We start from the raw sequence: 21,891 nt of genomic DNA on the forward strand, positions 1-21,891 counted from the left end.
TAAAATAGAGTACGGAGTAAGTGGGAATGGGAAGACTAATTCTAAAGTATTAAAAGAGCCTTAGAACATTCACAAGCCTCTAAATTTGATTTAGGGCTTTCGATGGATTTTCAATGTATGGGGCCTTGTGATAAATGCACAGGTTGCCTATGATCTGCAAGTCACTCGCACACAGCTCTGAAAGGGGAGGCCGATCAGCTTTTGTATATGAATCAAAGAAATATATGAAAGATTACATATTTTGTCTTTGCGATTGGAGGATTACATAATTGGACATGTATCTTGTCTTTATGGAACCATGATTGATTAGACATACTTTGATCCCTAAATGGGGAAGTATGAATGGCAATTGACATGCTTGAAAAGCATAAAGAACTATGAAAGAGAAATATAGATGGTTATAAGTGTATGGAATGGATGGAATCTACCTTGGGTGCACACAGAGGAAAGCATGTATGATGACTTGTATTGACTGTTGTTTTGAAAGCGTTTGAGCACTAGGTATTCTCCTTGAAAAGAGCTTTCATTTGATTTCCATATTGATGTTTTTAGTTTTCCACCGATTCTAGAATGTTCTAGAAGCTTCTAGACAAGGGCTAGAAGAATCTAAAAGGAGTATTCCAAAAGAAAGACAAGTGTCAAGACACTTGTTACATGTGTAAGGACACTTGTCAAAGACAAAGACGATTCACTTTTATTTTTTGGTTTCAGGCAAGACACATCTGCACCAGGATTAGTTATGACCATGGGGCCACTTTTGTGAGATTAGTGTATGGTTTCACATCTGTAGTGACTACCCGGAAGTTGTACTTTGTGGATTGTTTAGTAAAAAAAGAAGTACTGAAAAGGTGTCAAAATTTGGGGCCAATGCATCTGGGAGTGGAATTCTGCCACTTCGAGTTTCGTGTGCAGTTGTTTTGAAGTTCGAGTGTGATAAAGTTTTCATGCTTGTTGGTGTGTTTGCTGCTCATTCACCGCCTCACCAATGACTTGCGGTTACATTGATCCTCGTACGTTGCCACATTTTTAAGTTTGGTCCTCTTATAACGAGAGCAATTTCAAGGATCTTACAAGACTTTTTCTTGGCACATGCACATCACATTGACTTCAATACTAGAGGATTATTTACATCAAGGACAAAGTGTTTCGTAATGGCCCAGGCCCTTTCATGCCTTTTTTGGTCCTTTTATGCCTTTGAAGATACACATAAATTACTACACTTTGCGGCCTTTGGTTATTGTGGAGGACTACCCAAAGGCCACATCAGAATCTGGGTTCATCAAAGCGGACACCATTGTAAACGGGTTTAAAATTGGTGTTTCGTGTTCCTGTGGTTAGGTTTCATAAAGGAAAAAGCTTTTGACAAGATATGAAAGTCCCAGACTTGGTTCTAGAAAGTCAAACAAGCAGAGGAACAAAATTTCAGAAGATACACAAGCTGCATGAATAATGGACACTTGAGTTGGTCAATGCCCACAAAAGTAGGAATAGTTCTGTCAAAGAGCCAAGTTTTATTAACATTGACAGAAAGATTTATGTGAATTGAGAGAGATACTTAGACTGGTTTGACCCACATTACCAAATTTTGTTTTCCACTTTGAGGGGGGGTTGCAGGGTCCCTCTCATTATTAAAGAGGCACTTTTGTGTCTTGTATTTGAAGTATTTTCTGTGCCTTAACAAGGTTTTCTGTTTCATCACTGGTCTGTTGTACGAAGGCCGGTTCCATAGTCTTAGAAATCTTGTCAAACAAATACTTTTCAACACATGCTTTGAAAACGTGTTTGATGTGTTTATTGTTAAGGTTTTGCATGGTAGTGGTATACTTACGTAGCTTGCAGAAAGATTTTTGCCATTTTAGTATTTTGTTACACCATCTCGTTACATCTTGCCTCAGATTTATATTTTTCTGTGTGTTCGTTTCAAGTATTACGTCTTGCTTACTCTAGGATCAATAAAAAGTCTACTCTTGCTTATGTGCTAATTGAAATGACAATGTCTAACAGATATATGCGACTATTTCACCAATTGTTCATCTTGTCAATGTTGGAAATGAAAGCGGAGTAGCCTCTCTTGCAAATGTCACGGTATGTTTAACACTGAGCAAAGTTTGATGCATCTGTTATTTGTATAGAGTTTAAAGCTTGTAGTTGAAGCACACTTCACAGGCTCAGTGGAGGGTGATGAATGCTTGAGCTTAACAGTTTGTGCTGCTACTTGCACAGCTGCATTATATCAGGATAGAACAGTTTTTTTAACAGATTTTGTTCTAGTTTGCAACCTGTCTGTTTTATGCAACATGGAGCAGTAACTTGGTTATTTTATTTGCTTTTGGTTCACCTCATGGCTTTAACTTCCAAAGAGCAGGGTTTGCGTGAGGTACTCCTCAATCATACCATTGTCAAGGGCCACAGGAACGTTGGACCGTTGATGATCTGCAGCAGTCAGTGCAAACTGACGTTATTTGGGGTTTCCACTAGAGTACAGTTTTAAGTAGACCCAGGCAGTTACTAGGAGTCTTTTTGCATCTATCGCTATTGGGCTTTAATGATGTTAGTGGGAATAATGAGGTGATGGTTATATTGTCATGAAAATGAGTATCATGAGTCTATAGCCTCCCTCAAAAGTGTTTTTGCGATTTTCTCGAGATGTATACCAGATCTTTTGCTAAAGAGGTCTTGGATATCTGCTTCTTGAAGACACTGTAAACTTGGTAGGAAAAGGAAAATGCGACAAGGAGAGGTGAAAGTGGGAAATCAGCTGTGCTTTGGATTGAAGATTTTAGCTTTTGGTTGTGGGTGATCAGCATATATCATTCATGTGTCAATCATTTGATGTCAAATCTTCAATGTGTATCTGTTGCATTGATGATTTACAAAACATTTTACTAGGTTTACATTCTTAATGCTACTTACCAAGTATGTGGACGTGTTTATTCTTGGTCTTATCCGTAATATTAGCATTTTTTGCTTAATTTTTTGTATCATTTCTCTTAGGCCTGACCATTAAAGCATGTGCAGGACATTCACGAGGGCCTTGATTTCTCAATGGAACCATTTGGAGAGTATTCTCTCGGGCTATATTCTGTTCAGTTTTCACAAGATGGAAGAGAGATCGTAGCTGGAAGTAACAAAAATTCAATTTATGTGTACGATCTAGAGGCCAACAAACCAACCCTTTGTCTACAAGCCCATAAAGTATTATTTTTTTTCATTTTCTTTACAAAGTTTTGGAACAAATGGTTGAGCTCGTAAGGACTGTTCTGTTAACCTGGTACTGTTTCAGGATGATGTAAATGCTGTGACATATGCAGAAGAATCTTGCCACCTTTTATTCTCAGGCAGTGATGATCACACGTGCAAGGTATGTGCCTTCCTATGTTATGCTTGGTAAGGGTTGCCGTATTAAAAGCTTATTTGTTATGCATGTAACCTTTTTAAAGAAAGCTGGCTTTTAACGATCATGCCATGCTTTTACATGTTCTCAAGCGGGTGATTTTTTTCTCAAAAGTATATGCTTATTCCTTGTCTGCCTTGTTATTCTGGGTCTGCTGAACTCTGTCTGTATCATGTTAGTCGTCGTTTTGGTGTTTTTAAATGTTTCCTGTGCCTTTCTATGTTTTTAGCACATTTTTGTGATTATGGTTGTTGATTGCCCCACATAGCGTAGAAGAATATCATGACGCTTGTAAAAGGAGCAGAACAGAATAAGATTAGCAAAGACTTATGTAACTCAGGGCAGGGTGAAGCCAAGAGTATGTATAGAAAGCAACAATAGCAAACGATAAACAATTGAACCAATGATCCTGAACCAAACTTGTAAACTTTCCTGGTCAAGTTGCAAGAAACAAAAACAAATATTTATGAGCCAGTATGCTCAAAATTACCAAACGGATTCATTACATAATCTATTGGTGGAAGCTTAAGGAATTGCATATCTGTCAAAACTTGGTGTTTTGAATGAAAGCTTAACAAACGTAGAAAAGACTTGTGCCAACTAAAAACTGCAATGCATGAAAAATAATCACACAAGAATCGCCTTCTATTATTAGGATGTGTGACATCTTGTAGGTGAAGGTTATGGTTGAACCTGCCCATTCCATTTGGTACGTAGATTTAAGCCCACTATATATTTTTCCTCCCCTTGGAATTTTTGAACCCGTCCCATTTGGGTGCTTTTTTGCACCACCCGCTGTATTTGACAACCTTGATTGCCAAGGATGAATAAGTTCTTTTTTTTTTTTTTTTCCATACTACTTTGAGTTGACAACGTCCATAACAAGGTTGTATATGTAACAAACTGTTGACGTGTCAAAGCCTAAAGAACGGAGCTACCGGCCGAGGGGCCTAAACCCTAAGAAGAACCAGCAACAGAGGAAGTGTCACAGAGTGATGACGTGGTTGCCCGAGTGCAGAAAACCCTAACCCTAATTTCTGCCAGAAACCCTAATTCTGGAAACCCTAACCCTAAAACCTGCAAACCCTAATTTCTGCCAGAAACCCTAATTGCTGAAACCCTAACCCTAAAACCTGCAAACCCTAATTTCTGCCAGAAACCCTAATTGCTGCAAACCCTAATTCTGAAAACCCTAACCCTAAAACCTGCAAACCCTAATTTCTGCCAGAAACCCTAACCCTAACCCTAACCCTAAGGCAGCAGACAAATTCCGAAAATTGCGCTGACATGATGGTGTGGTAGGTTGTACGGATTTCCATAAATTGCGCTGGCAGCTTTTTGGCTTTGCTTTTGAACCAGAAGCTTTTGAGTTTTAAAGGCTTTTTTACTATAACTTCTTTTCAGGCCAAGGGCCTTTAAATATGAGGCTAGGGCTCATTCTCTGGCATGCTTCCTGGAGAAGGTGTAGAGTTTGGAGTACCGGCTTGTACTTTGATGATGGAATATAAAGAAATATCGAAAGGGGCGCCAAGGTTTGGGGCCAATACTCTCTGCGGTGGAATTCCGCCACTCCGTGTCGCGTGTCGTCTCTCTCTCTCTCTCTCTCTCTCTCTCTCTCTCTCAGTTCAATTGTTATTGAAGTGCGAAGAGTTTGTTCAGTTTGTTCTTTTCTATTGGCACGTGGTGCCCGCCTTGTGACAGTGGTATCAGAGCATCAGGCGTGTGCTTTTCTGAAAGCATACCGGTCCTACAAAAGAGCAGACAGAGCTTTATTTGAGGACATCTTCGCCCCCCAACCCGGTCTTATTAGCCACTCCCACCCTTACTTCATCGCGCATCGGGCGCGCTCCCGTCTTCACCGCAGTGTCTTACAGGGCATAAGCCAATTAAGATCACTTGCAAGAGAAGGATCCAGATTTGTTTCAAGTCACTGTTTTTCTCAGAAGCAGTGCTATGCAGATGTTGATTTCTACAGCTACCAAGCAGCATACTCCAAGTACTTGGCAAGCTTTAAAGAAAATTTTTTGCCCGAAGTTATATGGTTTCTGACATCTTCCTTCAGAGTGCAACTTCTGGCAGAGTGGGGTATCCTGAAATGCTTTCCATGGAAACCCTAGCAGATTATAACTTGAAGTTTCTCGACATCTCCCAGTAGATGTCTCTTCACGAGTAGATGAACTTGGAGAGCGAGTGCGATTGCTATCATGGGACTACCATCACTGCCAAAGAAACACTGTTTGTCCAAGAGCTGATGGACCATGCTGTGCTCGGCTATGACCTTATGGAAGAAACCTAACCCTAATTTTTGGTGCAGATTTCAGGATGGAAAGTCAGTCGACTTTTCGAGCTCGATTGATGTCGAGATTGCTTTTTAAGTTTTGAGTTTTGTTTGAGCTTGTTTGGTGATCCTGTTTGGAATTTGTTTGAAATGGATGGTATCTGTTTTGAACCTGTTTTGGTGCCGATTTGAATTGTTTGACTCTGGTTTGATACTGGTTTCAATGATTGGTGATTTTACTCCTGGGTGGAGAAGTGAGAAATACTGTTTTGGTATTGTTTGAACCTCGGAACGACACAAGCCGATGCCTGGGGAGCGTTTCGTTGTATGTTTGAAAACCTCCGAACGACGCAGGCCGATGCCTGGGGAGCGTTTGGTTGTATGCTTGTAAAATAATTGTTGTTGTGACTCCCGGCCCGGACCTGGATGGTTATGCGGGAGGAGTATTAAGAAGTCTGAGCAGTGGTTACTCTCAGCACCTCCAAACGACGTTGGCTGCGGTCTGGGGGGCGTTTGGTTGTAAAAGGCCTCTATATCTCCCGGCCCGGACCTTTTTAGGTTATGCGGGAGGAGTGATGAGGGAGTCGTTGAATATCTCCCGGCCCGGACCTTGTTAGGTTATGCGGGAGGAGTGTTCATCAGCGGCTTTATGTTTCTATGTCTTGTAACATGCATATGTGAGCATTTGTGTTGCATTGTGATGTGCCAACCACTGAATATTCCTAATTGGATGAGATTGCCTGGGTATGTAATTTTAGTGCATCAAGACACCCGAGGAAGATCAGTACGGTCTGGGTGAGATGGCTAATTTTACTACGCCGGAATATCAAGAGTTCCGATCTGGACGAAAGGAGAAGCTAACTCCTTGATCAAAACAGCCGATAGGAGCAGCTAACTCCTTGATCAATTGAGCAAAAAGGAGAAGCTAACTCCTTAATAAAAAGAGCAAACTGATTGTCCCTCGGAAATTTTTGAGCTAACTTGAGTTGTTTTGCAGATATGCTGTAATCGTGGACGATTACTCTCTTTCAAGATGGGGAGATGTAACAAACTGCTGACGTGTCAAAGCCTAAAGAACGGAGCTACCGGCTGAGGGGCCTAAACCCTAAGAAGAACAAGCAACAGAGGAAGTGTCACAGAGTGATGACGTGGTTGCCTGAGTGCAGAAAACCCTAACCCTAATTTCTGCCAGAAACCCTAATTCTGGAAACCCTAACCCTAAAACCTGCAAACCCTAATTTCTGCCAAAAACCCTAATTGCTGCAAACCCTAATTCTGAAAACCCTAACCCTAAAACCTGCAAACCCTAATTTCTGCCAGAAACCCTAACCCTAACCCTAAGGCAGCAGACAAATTCCGAAAATTGCGCTGACATGATGACGTGGCAGGCTGTACGGATTTTCGTAAATTGCGCTGGCAGCTTTTTGGCTTTGCTTTTGAACTAGAAGCTTTTGAGTTTTAAAGGCTTTTTTACTATAACTGCTTTTCAGGCCAAGGGCCTTTAAATATGAGGCTAGGGCTCATTCTCTAGCATGCTTCCTGGAGAAGGTGCAGAGTCTGGAGTACCGGCTTGTACTTTGATGATGCAATATAAAGAAATACCGAAAGGGGCGCCAAGGTTTGGGGCCAATACTCTCTGGGGTGGAATTCCGCCACTCCGTGTCGCGTGTCGTCTCTCTCTCTCTCTCTCTCTCTCTCTCAGTTCAATTGTTATTGAATTGCGAAGAGTTTGTTCAGTCTGTTCTTTTCTATTGGCACGTGGTGCCCGCCTTGTGACAGTGTAGGTTCTATGTGATGGCACTTTGTATATACTTAGGTATAGTTACAAATTGTTTGGCAAAGGCTGGATATCTCTTTCTGATCAAAGCTTCTTGAAATTATACCTGTTTCTTATTCTGGGAGGATGATAAAAAGTCATTGGAAGACCTGAGAAGATTGAAGAGTTTGTTTCAATCTTATTTTAAAAAAAAATTATGCTACCTGTGCATGGTTTAGAAGGCATTGGTTGGTTGACTGACAGGTTTGGGACAGAAGATGCTTAATGTCAAGAACCCGTCCAGCAGGGGTTCTTGTTGGACACTTGGAAGGTATCACATTCATTGACAGCCGTGGTGATGGAAGATATTTCATATCAAATGGAAAAGATCAATCAATCAAGTTATGGGACATCAGAAAAATGTCTTCTACAACCACAGCAAGGTAGTTACTCCGCCTTTGGAAGTGTTGCTTCAGATGTTTTATCAGATAAATTTCTTCACTCTAATATAAATGCACTGACGTGCCATGCTACAATGGGTCAATAACTAATTGAAGGATCAGTCATGTACGGTGTGTCATGTTATAGGATATGTCTAGTTCATGCAAATGGTTCCATCTTGAGCTGCAACAGTTTAACCACTTGACGCTCAAACTTGACCCTAGATCTGAGAGTGATGTTTTGGATCATTGATGCAGTCTATCATGTCGCAAACTCTCAGTCAGTACTTGGGGAAGGATCCAAAATTCTTTTTTATCCATACCAAAATTTTCAATGCCCAACGAATGAGTGCCATGAAGTGAATGTTGGACAGCCTCAGTGTTGATGTTATAAACCAAGTAGGGAGTTCAGTCATCATATGCATGTATCTAGTGAGCTCCATTGGTACCAAATTGGGGATGTAGGATATCTTGCATGGGTGGAAATGGAGTGAAATCTAAGGATAGCAGCAGGGGGTCTTTGAGATGGGAATCCTCACTTCTCATAGAAGTAATTGTCTGTTGGGGGCTGCGGGTGATGTAGTATAAGCCGATCAGTGACATATCGCATGTAAAGGCTTTCTTAGGTTTAAGGTATCAAGTTAATTTAAGTGATATTTAGGCTGGCTTGCTTATGGGTGACATCTAATGGCTCTTGTGGAGCAAACGAAGGTAGCACATCTCATTACTTGCTCAGGTAAGTGAGCCTTTGACACCTTTTACGGATGCCCCTCCATGGTGGACTAATTGTCCTTGCCTATGTATGGGCTTCTGTATTGGACCTTAAATCCTGGTGTATCTCAGCAAACACAGTGTATCTCATTAACCACAGCATCCCCAACACATTTGTATGCGATCCCCAACATGTCAGGCTTGGTATGCACCCATGGCATGGGCAACTAATTGAACTTGAGGGGGCTCATAAGACGGGAAAATTTTAGCCTTTTGGAGTGTTTGCTGTCATTGCACACATCCGGAGGTTGCCCACAAGTTCAAGGTGGTGATAGGCTTTAAGAAATAGTTATTTTTGGCTCATTTCTGACATCTTATGTTTTTAACATGTCACGGCCCGATCCAGGTAAGGCAGTTTTCGATGTTTCTTCACCTTAGTAATCTTCTACTTTTATTCTTTGGCTGATTGATTCCCAAACACACCTCAAAACACCAACAACCCCCAAACACAACTAAACCTAGCGCTCCCCCCCCCCCCCCCCCCCCCCCCCCCCAAATCTCCATTCGCTCTGGTCTCTTTGGCTTCTAATGAGTGGATTTAGAATAGGACATTGTCTCTACACGAGTGGCCTTATGAGACATTGAGATGTGCAGTTTGTGTAAAAGGAATACAAGTTCCCACTTTTAATAGCAAAATTTATAGATATTTTTGTTTATACTGCAGCAAATCAAAAGGAAAGAGGATACCATCTTACAGCTGGGATTATAGGTGGATGGATTATCCAGGGGTTGGAAAAGATATTAAGCATCCCTATGATCAGTCACTAATGACATACAAAGGTCACCGTGTCCTGCGCACCCTGATTCGATGCTATTTTTCTCCCATGTTCACGTAAGTGCATGCAACTCTCTCTCTCTCTCTCTCTCTCTCTCTCTCTCTCTCTCTCTCTCTCTCTCTCTCTCTCTCTCTCTCTCTCAATGTCTAATTTTATTAAAATATGTCAAAAAAATAAGGGCAGCTGGTTATGTTGACTCCATGCTTGGCAATAGTTACATGTGTACTGCTGAAGTAAGGAAATTACTGCTGCTGGCAGTCGTCAGTCGCAAAGCTACTTCCTTGCAAAGTGTGTACATGATCATGTTTTAATCCAAATTATACAAAATTTAGCCTATGCGTCTAGCACACAGGGCATTACATTCATGCTGAATGTAATGCCCTGTGTGCACATATTTTGTGGGATGTAGGATACAGATTTTCACTCTGCATATTGCTGTATGGGAAGTGTGTGATGTAAATTGCATATAGCTGAGAAAGCTTCTACTACATTGAACCTTGCCCTGCCTCTGACACAGCATCTCAAGCAAATTGTGATAAGTGAAACAGAAAGACATACGGAACCTTGCTTTAAGATATAGACTTTATGCTCTGCACATTTTGTGATAAATGAGTAGGGAAAGGAAGAGTCTGTTTCATCAAAGCCTTGCCTTAAACCATTTTCTTGACCTTGTTTTGCAAGGTCAAATCAATGAGACAACTGGGATATTTTTGAGCACTGCTTCCAACTTAAAAGCAGTGCTAAAAAAGAACCTTCTTCTTGACCTTGTTTTGCAAGGTCAAATCAATGAGACAATGGGGATTTATGCCCAAATGTAGGTATCTATCAGGATATATAACATTAATGCCCAATTTTTGACCTTAAATTAAGGTCCAATGAAATTACAGCCGGGGTTTTTCATTTTCAACTGGAAAATTTACACTACGGAACAGGATATGTGAGCACTGCTTGGAAGCATAATACCTTTGATGGTCTTTTATACGGCGACAATGGTTTTACTAAGGAATCAGGATTGTCATTGGTCAAAGTTTGACATCCTGACTATTACTTCAGTTTTTGTTTTAATCAAAAAACTCATTTCGCTAGATTTTCAAAATGACTGATTATCTGCTTAAACCTTGTAGTTTTGCTTTTTTTTTTCCCCCTCACAGGACTGGGCAGAAATATATCTATACAGGGTCACATGATGGTTGTGTATATATCTATGATGTGGTAAGTTAAATCTCTATATTTGTTTGAAGCATCAAAAAATTGTGTTCTTGCTTTTTTAACAAATAATAGTGTGCTTTCCAGGGCTCATAATGGGCTTCAGAACTAGGTCAATGTAGTTATATTATCTTGACAAGGAATTGGCGCGAGGCCTGAAACGCAGGAATGACCCCTGAAATCCATAAATGGCAATTTCAATGCCCTTGAAATGCTGAAACGTGTTGAAATGGGTTAGGTGCCGACAAAACTACAAAATTGCCATCTGCCTTTGAAATGCTGAAACATGTTGAAATGGGTTAGGTGCCAATGCTGCAACGCGTTGAAATGGGTTATGTGCCAATAAAATTACATTATTGCCATGTGCCTTTTAATATTTCATTGACGTATGGTTTACAAGTTTCAAAGAAAGGAATAATAAAACCGCCACTGAAGGGAGAATTGAATAGAGAGTTTGGAAAGTGACAAAGTGATCACATTAACAGGAAAACCGTGCCCCGAGGGAAAGGGGGGTGGGGGGCTGTGATTGGTAAAAGAATTTTTGGTTTCTTATTTCTAATTTTGGCGATTAGGTCTCCCCAATCTCGGAAAAGTAAAAAGCCTTTCAAAACATCTTAAGTGCGTAAGTGAAGGGTGTGTTCAAAAAATGAAAAGATCCATTATGGTGGAAAGTCAAAACACTTTTTTGTGTCCATATAAAGAGGTGGTCAACTTCACATTGGTACATTTGTGTTTTTCTTCTCTGTTATTTTCCCTCTAGCGTTTTCCTCTTTTTTAAAGTGTCCTTGCACTATGTAAGTAATGATTTTTTTTTCTAATTTTGGCAATTACACAAGGACGTAGTTAAAAAGATCGTTTGAATGTAGCTAGAGAGAAAAAGGGAGAAAGGTCGTACTTTATTTACCACAGACATAGTCACAAAGAACATTAGGATGTAGCCAAAGAGACTACAAGCAATGTCTTTCTCTTCTCTGTCTTCCTCTTTGCACTCACCACACAACACACACACAACAAGAAAACACACACACACACACACACACACACACACACACACACACACACACGTGGTCCCAGGTTGCCAACTTGAGCGTGGTTGGCCACAATTTTGGGTTGAAGTGGAACCATGGTCATGTTCAGTCCCTCCTAGTTTGGATGTTTGTCCCTTGGGTCCATTGCTACATGATTTTGCCCATGTTGTGGGGCTAGGTCCTCTCATGTCCTTGCCCATGGGTGGCCAACCCGTCGTTCAAGTCCCTAGTCCCACACCCATTCATTTGTACGCATAGTGTGGCCAGCTTGGGGCCTGAACTCAAAGACAGGTGGTGGATGTGTACCATGCGTGTCTCTAGGTGAGAGCACGTGGTTGTATGAGTGCATGACTCGTCCTCTGAACAAGGGAGAGGGAGGGACACGTGGTGGACGGTGAGCTCCCAACCGTTTTTTGGTGGCTCACCATCGTCTAGTGTACGAGAGATTGGTGGATCACTACCCTTCCAAACCCTCTTTTCTGGTGGATCGTTGGCTTCGACTTAGTCGTACATGTGTCCCCCGGGTGCTCACGCTCACTTATCCTTGCTCTCGTGGTCGAAGGCTCTCCCTTTTCTCTTTGTGCCACGCTCAGCCGTACGATTGTGTATTACGAAGCAAAGGGCTTGCTTCACCCAAGCAGGGTGTGCTTCTAAGCTATGTTGCTAATAAGAAGAGGAAAATGGTATAACCTTTCTATCACCCAAGTGTGGTTGATTGGTTATGCCATTTCCCTCTTGATTAACAGGTCTTGAGTTCAACTCTCCTCGTCGGATAGATCTTTAAGGTCTCTTGGGATAGTTTCCTACGACATTAAAATTGTCATCTTCTTCTTCTTCTTCTCTCTCTCTCTCTCTCTCTCTCTCTCTCACACACACACACACACACACACACACACACACACACACGTTTGCAGGTGTTTCATTATTCATCACCATATACTCTCTCTCTCTCTCTCTCTCTCTCTCTCTCTCTCTCTCTCTCTCTCTCTCTCTCTCTCTGTGCCGTCTGCAAGTGTTTCAAAAATAAAAATAAAACCTCTAGAAACAGTCCGCGCTGGTGCGGACTGTTTTGGGAGGGGTCTTCTTTTCATTTTTTGGAGGTCGCTGGCATACCGAAATCAAAGTAGCTTGCATCGGCAGACCTCTCTCTCTCTTTCTCTCATCACACAGTGGGCTTATGACCTTTGCAACTGGACCTGCCCAATATGGCGTCGAAGGGGTCCCTGTGGCACCTATAACAAAGGTCATCACATTAATGGCGACGGCCCCAATAGCAATGGCAGATCTATAAGTAAGGCACACCCTTCCGCCAACACCGGCGTTAGGCGTGAAGCTCAAGGTCATCAAATAATTAAGCCTTGCTACGCCTCAGCTTTGCGTGAAGACAAATCTAGACGTCACCCTGCTGTTGGTGTCGCCCAAGGCCAAGATGAACTCGCCCATCGCCTGTTGCTGCTGGTGTCGCCCAAGCTGAAGTTGCCACTTGCTCCTCCAAGGTTTAGGGAACGCCCCAACACCGGCTAGCTACGACGTACTGCAGCATATCTAATTCAACTTCGCCTTGGAGCAGCCTAGCCAACGCTTGCATCTGCAGACCACTCTCTCTCTCTCTCTCTCTCTCTCTCTCTCTTAGGAGGTAGGTCACACACCCGTTAGACATTTACACCAGAGTCTGATTCCGTTTATACAGAGGAGATCTGGGACCGTCTCTGGGAAGGCACAGTTGCAGGAGTCGACATTCTGGGAGCATAGTTGATATGATGAGGAGTGCAGAGAGATGAGAGCCCAGCTTCAGAGGGATTTTCTTTTAGAGTCATCACTTACAGACAGTCTCGCATTGCTTCCCGGCGCCTTGTGCGACGGAAGAAGCGAGCTTACCTGGCTCAGATGGAGCGAGAATTATATCAGATGTTCTTGAGTAGGGACTCAGGAGAGGCATGGTGACTCTTTCATGAGCACTCCCCTCCCCCAGTGATTACTCCCTTGATGTGTGGGGCCAATATGCGACATCGTTATATACAGTTCTTGGACAAGAACCCCTTCCAAACCCTACAGAGCCATGCCCAGCTACGAGCACCTTCTTTACCACTAGGATGGTGCAGAGGGCCATTGATAGGATGAGGACCAGGAGGGCTTATGATCATGACGGTCTAGTAGCGGAGCACTTTATACATGCTAGGGATATGTTGATGGAGGTCCTTGCAGTGTTGTTCAATCGTGCCATGTGTGAGGGGTTACCTGAGACTTGGAGGTTGTCTACTATTGTGCCTATCTTCAAGGCAGGTGATCCTACAGAGCCTGGGAACTACGACACTATTATGGTTGGACACACATTGGCACGGTTGTATGCATCCATTCTTGAGCAGCACTTGAGTAATTGGGCAGAGGGTGAGGGTACGAGCAAAGGGTCAAGCCGGGTTCAGGAGGGGTTTCTCCACTATTGATCATATTCTGACACTCAGAGCCATCATTGAGGAGGGCAGGTCACATGGGAGATGGATTTATTGTAGCTTTGTGGATTTCCGCAAAGCATTTGACATGGTACCAAGAGCTCGATTGATGCGCAGACTACAGGAGATGGGGGTGCCCATAGAGTTGATTTGGGGGATTATGGCTTTGTACAAATCAGTGATGGGACATGTACGCACTCCGGAGGGGGTATCTGATTTAATTCACTCTACTATTGGGGTGAAACAAGGCTGCCCATTGTCTCCTACCCTATTTGGTATGTATGTTGATGAGGTGTCTGATTACATTGACAGAGGGTGATAGAGGTGCCCAACTGGCAGGGACGTGGATCCCATTGTTGTTATATGCTGATGATATTGTGTTGATATCTGACTCACCAGAGGGTATGCAGCGACATTTGGACAGTTTTGTAGAGGATAGTGGATTGTGTGTAAACCTTGGTACAACCAAGGTTATGGTGTTTAACACCACACCACAATGGATCAAGAGATCAACACCTACTTTCACATATGGTCAGGAGATTGTGGAGTATACAAATGCATACACTTACCTAGGGGTAGTCTTTACTGGGCCGAGATTTTCTTTGAGAAGAGCGGCAGAGACTGACTAGAGCTTCTGCGGCTTTGGGAGGATTGGAGAGGAAGTGTTCGCAGGTTTAGTTCCAAGAACCTAGGACAAAGTTATGGCTCTTTGATACTTTAGTTGCCTCTACTATGCTATATGGGGTGCAGGTTTGGGGACCTTCTGTAGGCCAGGATGGCTGAAGACGTATGGAGAGGCCCTTGGTATCTATGATCTCTCGGCTGATTAGAGCCAAGGCCTCCGTACCGCATGATATCATTCAAGCGAAGTTAGCTTGCCCCCCCATGGAGATTGAGGGGCTTACCAGATCAGTCTCCTTTGTACACAACTTATGGGATACTACCAGAGATAGATATGCCAGGTTGGCCCTAGAGTCCTCCAGACAGTTAGCTCTACAAGGCGATGCATGATGCTGGTATGCACAGATGACGTCATGGTTCTGCCTCCTTTTCAGTACTCTCTACAGACACCCTTGATGTCTATGACACGGGTGGAGATTACTAGACTCATTCGTCAGGATTTGATTCAGTTGGACACGAGGAGGACATGGATAGAGCCAGTACAGGAGTTGGGCACGAAGATGGCTTTCTATAGAGAGCATCTTCTCCACCTCACAGGGGATGGGTTTGTGATTCGACCTAGCTATATGGACACACATCTTTCTCATGGTTTGCGTTGTGCCATTGGCCAGATACACACATCCTCACATCAATTCAAGATTGACATTGGCAGATTTAGAGGGATACCAGGCTCCAGCAGATAGCAGGATATGCCGCTTATGTTATCTAGAGCCAGAGACAAAGTTACATTACATATGCCATTGCACAATGTACTATGAGATACGAGGCCGTTTTCATTGTCTATTCAGAGAGGGTTTTGGGCCTCTATCTAGGGTCATGAGTTATAAGGATCAGAAATGTCTTGGACTGTATCTACTTGAGTTGCACAGGCATAGAGACACTATCTTGAGGAGAGCTGGAGAGAGACAGTCCCAGAGACAGAATACAGATTTCTTTACACTAGATATTGAACACCCAGAGGAGCAGCCACCATTGCAAGAGCTCTGCCCGCACTCATACTACCACTACAGGCATTATCATAGACCGAGCATTGGAGCTAGGGAGATCTAGACGACCGCGATTGAGGAGAGGAGCTACGCAGTGTCGACCGAGACTACAACAGAGGATTCGAGCCATACTTTCTCGATGTCCAGAGTGCAGATGAGGATGGATCTCTACTATATCCCCCTCCCTCCCCTCCCTTCTCTCATTGTACTACTGGGCACCTTTTGTTTTAGCTGGCACATCCATACAGTCCCAGTTTGTAGTAGGCCTCAATCTCAAACACAGAAGCTGTGAGAGCTCGTGCGGAGAGGTGTATCTTGAGATCAAGCAATAAAGAAAGAATATGAGATAGGGCGCCAGTGCTTGGGGCCAGTGCATCTGGAAGCAATACTCTCTCTCTCTCTCTCTCTCTCTCTCTCTCTCTCTCTCTCTTCAAGTTTAGTTTTTGTAGTCTTTATTCGTGTGTTGCTTTCGATATCTCACTTGGGTGTCGAAGCGTGTTATAGGAGAAGATTATAGATTCAACATTTTGGCTTCTCTTTTCCTTGTGAGGGAGAGGTTAACAAGATTGGTCTATGGATAGAATCTTGGATTTGCATTAGGACCAACTTCTTGGAGCTTCCTCACCATTTGAATGCTATGGGTCATTGAATTTCTAAAGACTGTTTGGCCTTTAGCACGCTTTGGTTTGTGAGTACGAGTTGGTTGGGGGAGACATTTGATGAAAGGCCCAAGACCTCTGAGGGTGACGATTGCCACACAATTATCCCCTCCTATACCTTGCTTAGGACCTTTGTCTTGACACTACTCCCCCCTTGGAGAAGAGTTTTTGTCCTCGAAAACATAAAAAACAAAAGTAGGAAATTTCTCCGGAAGTACACTATGTTTTCTGAAGTAGGCACCTTCCTTAGGTCTATCTTTCCACTTTACAAGAACTTGTTGGCGAATATGATTTCGTATTCGTAAACTGTGACGATCCAAAATCTTTTCTTGCTCATTGAGCGGGTGGCACAATTATGTCAATTAGAAGAGTTTCTGTCCTCGAAAACATCGAGAACAAAAGTAGGAAATCTCTTCTTGAGTACACTAACGTTTTCTCAAGTGGCATCTTTCTCTGGTCTATCTTTCCACTTAACGAGAACTTGCTAGCAAACATGATTTCGAACATGATTTCATGTTCCTAAAGTGTGATGATCCAAAATCTATTCCGGCTCATGAGGTTGAGCAGGTGGCTCAATTATGCCAACGAGAATTTTGAAATCAATAACGTTGTTTGCATTTCTAACCGCTTACGAAACAGTTGACATGAAAGAAAGAATGAACTCAAAGAAAGAATGAACTCGTGAATGTGCTGGAAAATCTAATTTGTAAGCGTGCTCACCAATCTCCTTAAGAATTTGGAACGGAGCACAATACGTGGGTGAAAGCTTAGGTGTAGGGCCAATTTTCAGACCTTCTGAATACTCTAGAACCTTCAGAAATACCCAAGGTCCCAATCCCCTCTGTGAAGGAGACTTGTCTGCATTTTCATGTGTAAACTTTTTTTAATGGCCTTGAGCTTTCTTAGCATCTTAGCAATTCGTGACATATCGAAATGTTCTTTTAAGAAATTCTTAGCCAGATGATTGGAGATTGAGGTTGATAGCCATACATAAGCATAAATGGGCTAAATCCTGTAAAAACATGCTTTACACTAAGCACGTTCCAAGATAGGCAGACGACCTTCTCAATCTGTCTGCTTCTTACTAACATAAGCTCGTAGCATATCTTTTAGTACGTGATTTACTCATTCAATATGTCCATCGGTGTGAGGATAAACAATTGTACTTGAGAGTAGTCCCTAGCCTATGGAATATGGCTCTCTAGAAATGGCCATCAAATTTTGTCTCTCTATCGCTAACAATATTAGATGGAAGGCCATATAACTTGTACACGTTCTCCATGAATAGCTTTGCTAATTGTGGAGCTTTGACTGTAGTCTTTGTAGGAATAAACCTACATTGTCGTGGTCAATTGGTCTACTACTACTTAAATAAAGTCGTGGTCAAGAATTGTCATAGGTAGACCAACAATGAAGTCCATAGAGATGCTTTCCCATTTTCCGTTTGGGATCTCTAATGGATGTAAGAGCCCGCCGACCTTAAGACCCTCAGCTTTTGTCACTTTACACTTCTGGCAATTTATCAAGTACTCGTGTCTGTCCTTACGTAAACTTGACAAGTAAAATTGCCTTCTTTGTAATACATGTGTCTTTTGAATATTAGGATGACCTACACTTGGACTATCGTGACATAGAGTTAACGTTTGCACTCACATTAGAGTAGGCACTCTACAAATGATCCCAGATGCAGGTCACAAGTTGGGTTTCTGCCAGCGAGAGACAGTCTTCACTACGATATGCAGCATCACGCTTTGGACTAGGTGGAAGGCTTGATGTGTCCACATTCTGGGCTCTCAGTCCTCCCCTACATCCACCATTTTGACAGCCATTTGGACAGAGCTGCTGCATACTTTTCAGTCAGTGGGATTCTTTGGCTGGCTCCTCCAGCGCAGCGGAGTAGGGTCGATGCGTCTTTCTCCACATATGGGCAAGATCGTCAGTTCTTTTCCGTCGAGATCATGGCTACATCACGTGGGATTATGCACCCACATAGTGGCTCCTTTTACATTCATGGTACAGACCACATTGATGTTTACATAGCCTACACATTGTCTGCCCACTTTTGTACTTCCTCTGGGTGAGAGGCCACTGAGCATCTCCACAGGTCTCTTATGTACACAGGATACAGCCCCTTTTCTCGCCAATAGAAGAGAGAGAGAGAGAGAGAGAGAGAGAGAGAGAGAGAGAGAATATCTTCATCCCTAGATGTATCGTGTGGTTTTCTTTGGGATTTTTCTCATGATTTCATTGTATATCTTTTAGGGGTTTTCCCATATTTCTTGTATATGGATCTATGGTCGGTTTTATATATTGCACAGAGAGAGAGAGAGAGAGAGAGAGTTGGTTTTCTTGACTTACAGTTAACGGGGAGATGCACTGGAAAGCTTTCTTATCATCAGTCAACGGTAAGGGACTGCAGCTGGCATCCCTTTTTCCCAAATCTTGTAAGCTCATCTTGGGATGGAAAGATTGTAGGCTGGGATAATGTACATGGAGAGTCTGTTGGAGACAGATGCATACCTCGGCAATCATTCAATAATGTTCAGATGGATATATACGATAGTGATTAAAACATGTATATTGGTTTTTCTCTAATGAGGAGTTTGGCCCTTTCATCCTGTGTAAATACAAAACACAAAGATGGCTCCAATGTATTTGTTATTCTTTATAATACGCCGCTTATCGCGGATATTTAGGGTAAGGCAAGTATTCATGACAACTTTCCTGTTGTTAAGAAGTTGGCTGTTTTGATGAGTCCTGAATTTTTTCAATGGAAAATGTTAAACACATCTCAGCCCTCTAATATCAAAGTTGAATGCAAGCTAATAAAAGCGGTGTTTAAATTTACCAAAGGTGGGAGTAACTCTGATTTGTCCTATATCTGTTGAAATTGGCTTTGCACTATCTGTTTTATCAGCTAAGGACTCTCAAGAAAGTTTTATCCTAAACTTTCAATATAAGAAAGGAAAGAGAATTTTGCTTTTGGTGGGAGGTTTGAATGGCATGAGTTAGTAGGAAAAGGCTAAACATGTGGAGTGAGCTAGTCAAAAGTTTGTTTGAGGGTTATAAAGAACAAGAAAGAGACCTAATTTTCTCAACCTTAGATAGAGGTGTTGGCAACAAGCAAGTCAAAACTTTGATGGACGAGGACGCCATGTCATCAGGACCTCTTGCCTTTGATAAAGAAATGTTTTCGCAGTGTGGTACACACACACACACACACACACACACACACACACACACACACACACACACAATGTATCGAACCATGTCACCACCTTGCAACTTGGATTTTGGCTCTCTAGTGTATTTGTGAAGTGGGGGAATTGATGTAATATTATCTTATAATGCTTTTGCATGAGACGTACATACGTGGTAGGCTTCTATTTTTATTACCCTGGAATCTTCAGGGATACCTTCAATGCAAACTTCATGATTCCTTTCCTTCGAGTTAAAAATTCCATCCAGCATAGAATTGAAATGTGGACCTTGAGCGCGAGGTTGATGAATCGTCTCCCCTGATCATCACATCAACGTTCTTAGTATGCATCAATGTGTCGCCTGCAATTAAAAGAAAAAAACCAATCTCTGTTTCTCATCGATGAAACCTTTTGCATCACGTTGATTGAGGTGATCATGTTGCAACACCCCCCTTCCCAAAGTGCCTTTTTCATTTTCTTTATCTTGCTACGATGGCGGCGGAGCATAATTTTTGATTCTACCCCAATTTTCTTTTTCATAAATCGTTAGCACATACTTGAAAGAAAGTTGATGAAAGGTGCATTGCTTCTAAGCTGCACTAACAAACAAGGTTCTCTACAAACAAAATGAGGAGTATTTGACAATACTTTCTTAAACAAGACCATGTTGCAACAAAGAAATAGAAACTGAAGAAGTACCTAAAAGGGATGAAGAAAAAAAAGGGTGAAGAATGAAGATAGAAAGATGTAAGGAAAGGGAAGTGAGTGGTTGGAAGTATTGAGGAGGAGAGGACATTCAATTGAAGAAGGGAAAAAAATCATCCGTGCAAGTTTGAAACACTAGAGAAGAAATGATTGAAGAGATTGCTTACAACATAGGGGGTACTTTTCCATTTTGCAGAATGTGATGAAAAGACGAGTCAATATCTATTTTCCATCGACATCTACAAACCATCAACAACATTCATTCAAATAAAGCTAACCATATTGGGAGTCTAGCACTTTTATACTCACTTCACTCACCAACAAACCTTCAAGAATTGTTAGGAGGATGCATATTAACTCAAAGGCTCCTATCATCAGAGAAGCTAGGTCTTCATTGTGGATACTTTTTGTCACAAAATATTAGCAATGATGGTACTTGGATTATGACTACTATCTTCATCATGTAGTAGATATGGACTTATCCAAAGGAGCAAGGAGCACAATTACTAGCACGATAATACATGTTTCCAAGGTGAACCTAAATGAATGGAATTAGTATGGATCTTGGTGGGCCATTCCTAGTTCACCCAAATGAATCCAAAAGTATATGAGGAGAGTTGACTTGAGGTGCGATTGTAGTCCTAGATGATGACAATCTAGCACTTCTACTTAAGAGTACGCCGAAAAACAATATCACTACTCTTCTAATTATGCAAAACATGAAGCCTTCTATAAATGGATAAGTATCAATAGAAAAGGCAAGGTGTTTCTTGATTGGATTTCTCTGTGACCAATCTTTGGAAATAAAAACCACAATGAAAGAGGAGCAATTTTGACAATTCACCATGTACAAGTCTCGCGGATTGTCTCCTAAATGGCCTTAGTTAGCTTGCCTCATCTCTTTTGCATTGATCAAGGACCATGTCTCCTCATATGGTCATTCTCTACGTTCATGAGGAGACTCCTTGAGAGGGACGCATTTTGGAGGGGGGGGGGACTAACTCTATGCAGTTGATAACAACCCTCTTTCCACTAGCCCCAAGCATATGTAGCTTAAGCATACAAGCATTCTCAATAGTTGTAGCTCACTTTGTATTTAGCATCTTGTGTTGTATTAATGAAATCATTTTTATCATCATCGAATAAAATATTTTGGGTATTAGTGTGCATAATATTACTTGTCACTAAGTGTAATTAAGAGTAATAATTTTCTCCTTCAAATTAGAGTTCTCATTTTATACGAGGGATTAGTAAATACTTTAACCTAATCAAATTGTATCCACTCTAACACTAACCGACAGCAAAGAAATAAACATTATATATTTCTTAAATGTTGAGTTCTAGAATGTCGTATGTAAGAGTAGATTGTTCTTGTTTCTCTTCTTAAGATACTAAAAATTTGAACTATCATTAGACCACCAAGCTAACATAAGAGAAACTCTTGTTGCTATAAAACTTAATCCGACTCTATGTCAGAGTATTGATCCCTATTTGTGAATCCAACTAGGACAAATTTGGAAAAAAAGCGCAGTGAAATTTTTGTAAATGACCTCATCTAACC

General features: G+C 41.9%; 1 protein-coding gene across 2 annotated transcripts; it reads left to right on the top strand.

Annotated features, from left to right (window-relative positions):
• The first annotated feature begins 1,931 nt into the window (after positions 1–1,931).
• Positions 1,932–19,126, top strand: LOC147457799 (transducin family protein / WD-40 repeat family protein). Of its 2 annotated transcripts, XM_086512589.1 has the most exons (7): positions 1,932–2,085; positions 3,019–3,195; positions 3,284–3,361; positions 7,693–7,871; positions 9,304–9,471; positions 10,567–10,627; positions 18,786–19,126. In XM_086512589.1, exons 2-7 carry the CDS (start codon positions 3,046–3,048, stop codon positions 18,993–18,995), a joined length of 846 nt encoding a protein of 281 aa, XP_086368715.1. In that variant the 5' UTR covers positions 1,932–2,085; positions 3,019–3,045; the 3' UTR covers positions 18,996–19,126. The 2 variants fall into 2 exon arrangements, with proteins under 2 accessions (XP_086368715.1, XP_086368716.1); XM_086512590.1 differs by lacking the exon at positions 18,786–19,126 and having other exon boundaries at positions 10,567–10,636.
• The last annotated feature ends 2,765 nt before the right edge of the window (positions 19,127–21,891 follow it).

Source organism: Adiantum capillus-veneris, chromosome 5, assembly GCF_014529385.1.
Source record: "Adiantum capillus-veneris isolate H3 chromosome 5, ASM1452938v2, whole genome shotgun sequence".
Taxonomy (NCBI): Eukaryota; Viridiplantae; Streptophyta; class Polypodiopsida; order Polypodiales; family Pteridaceae; genus Adiantum; species Adiantum capillus-veneris.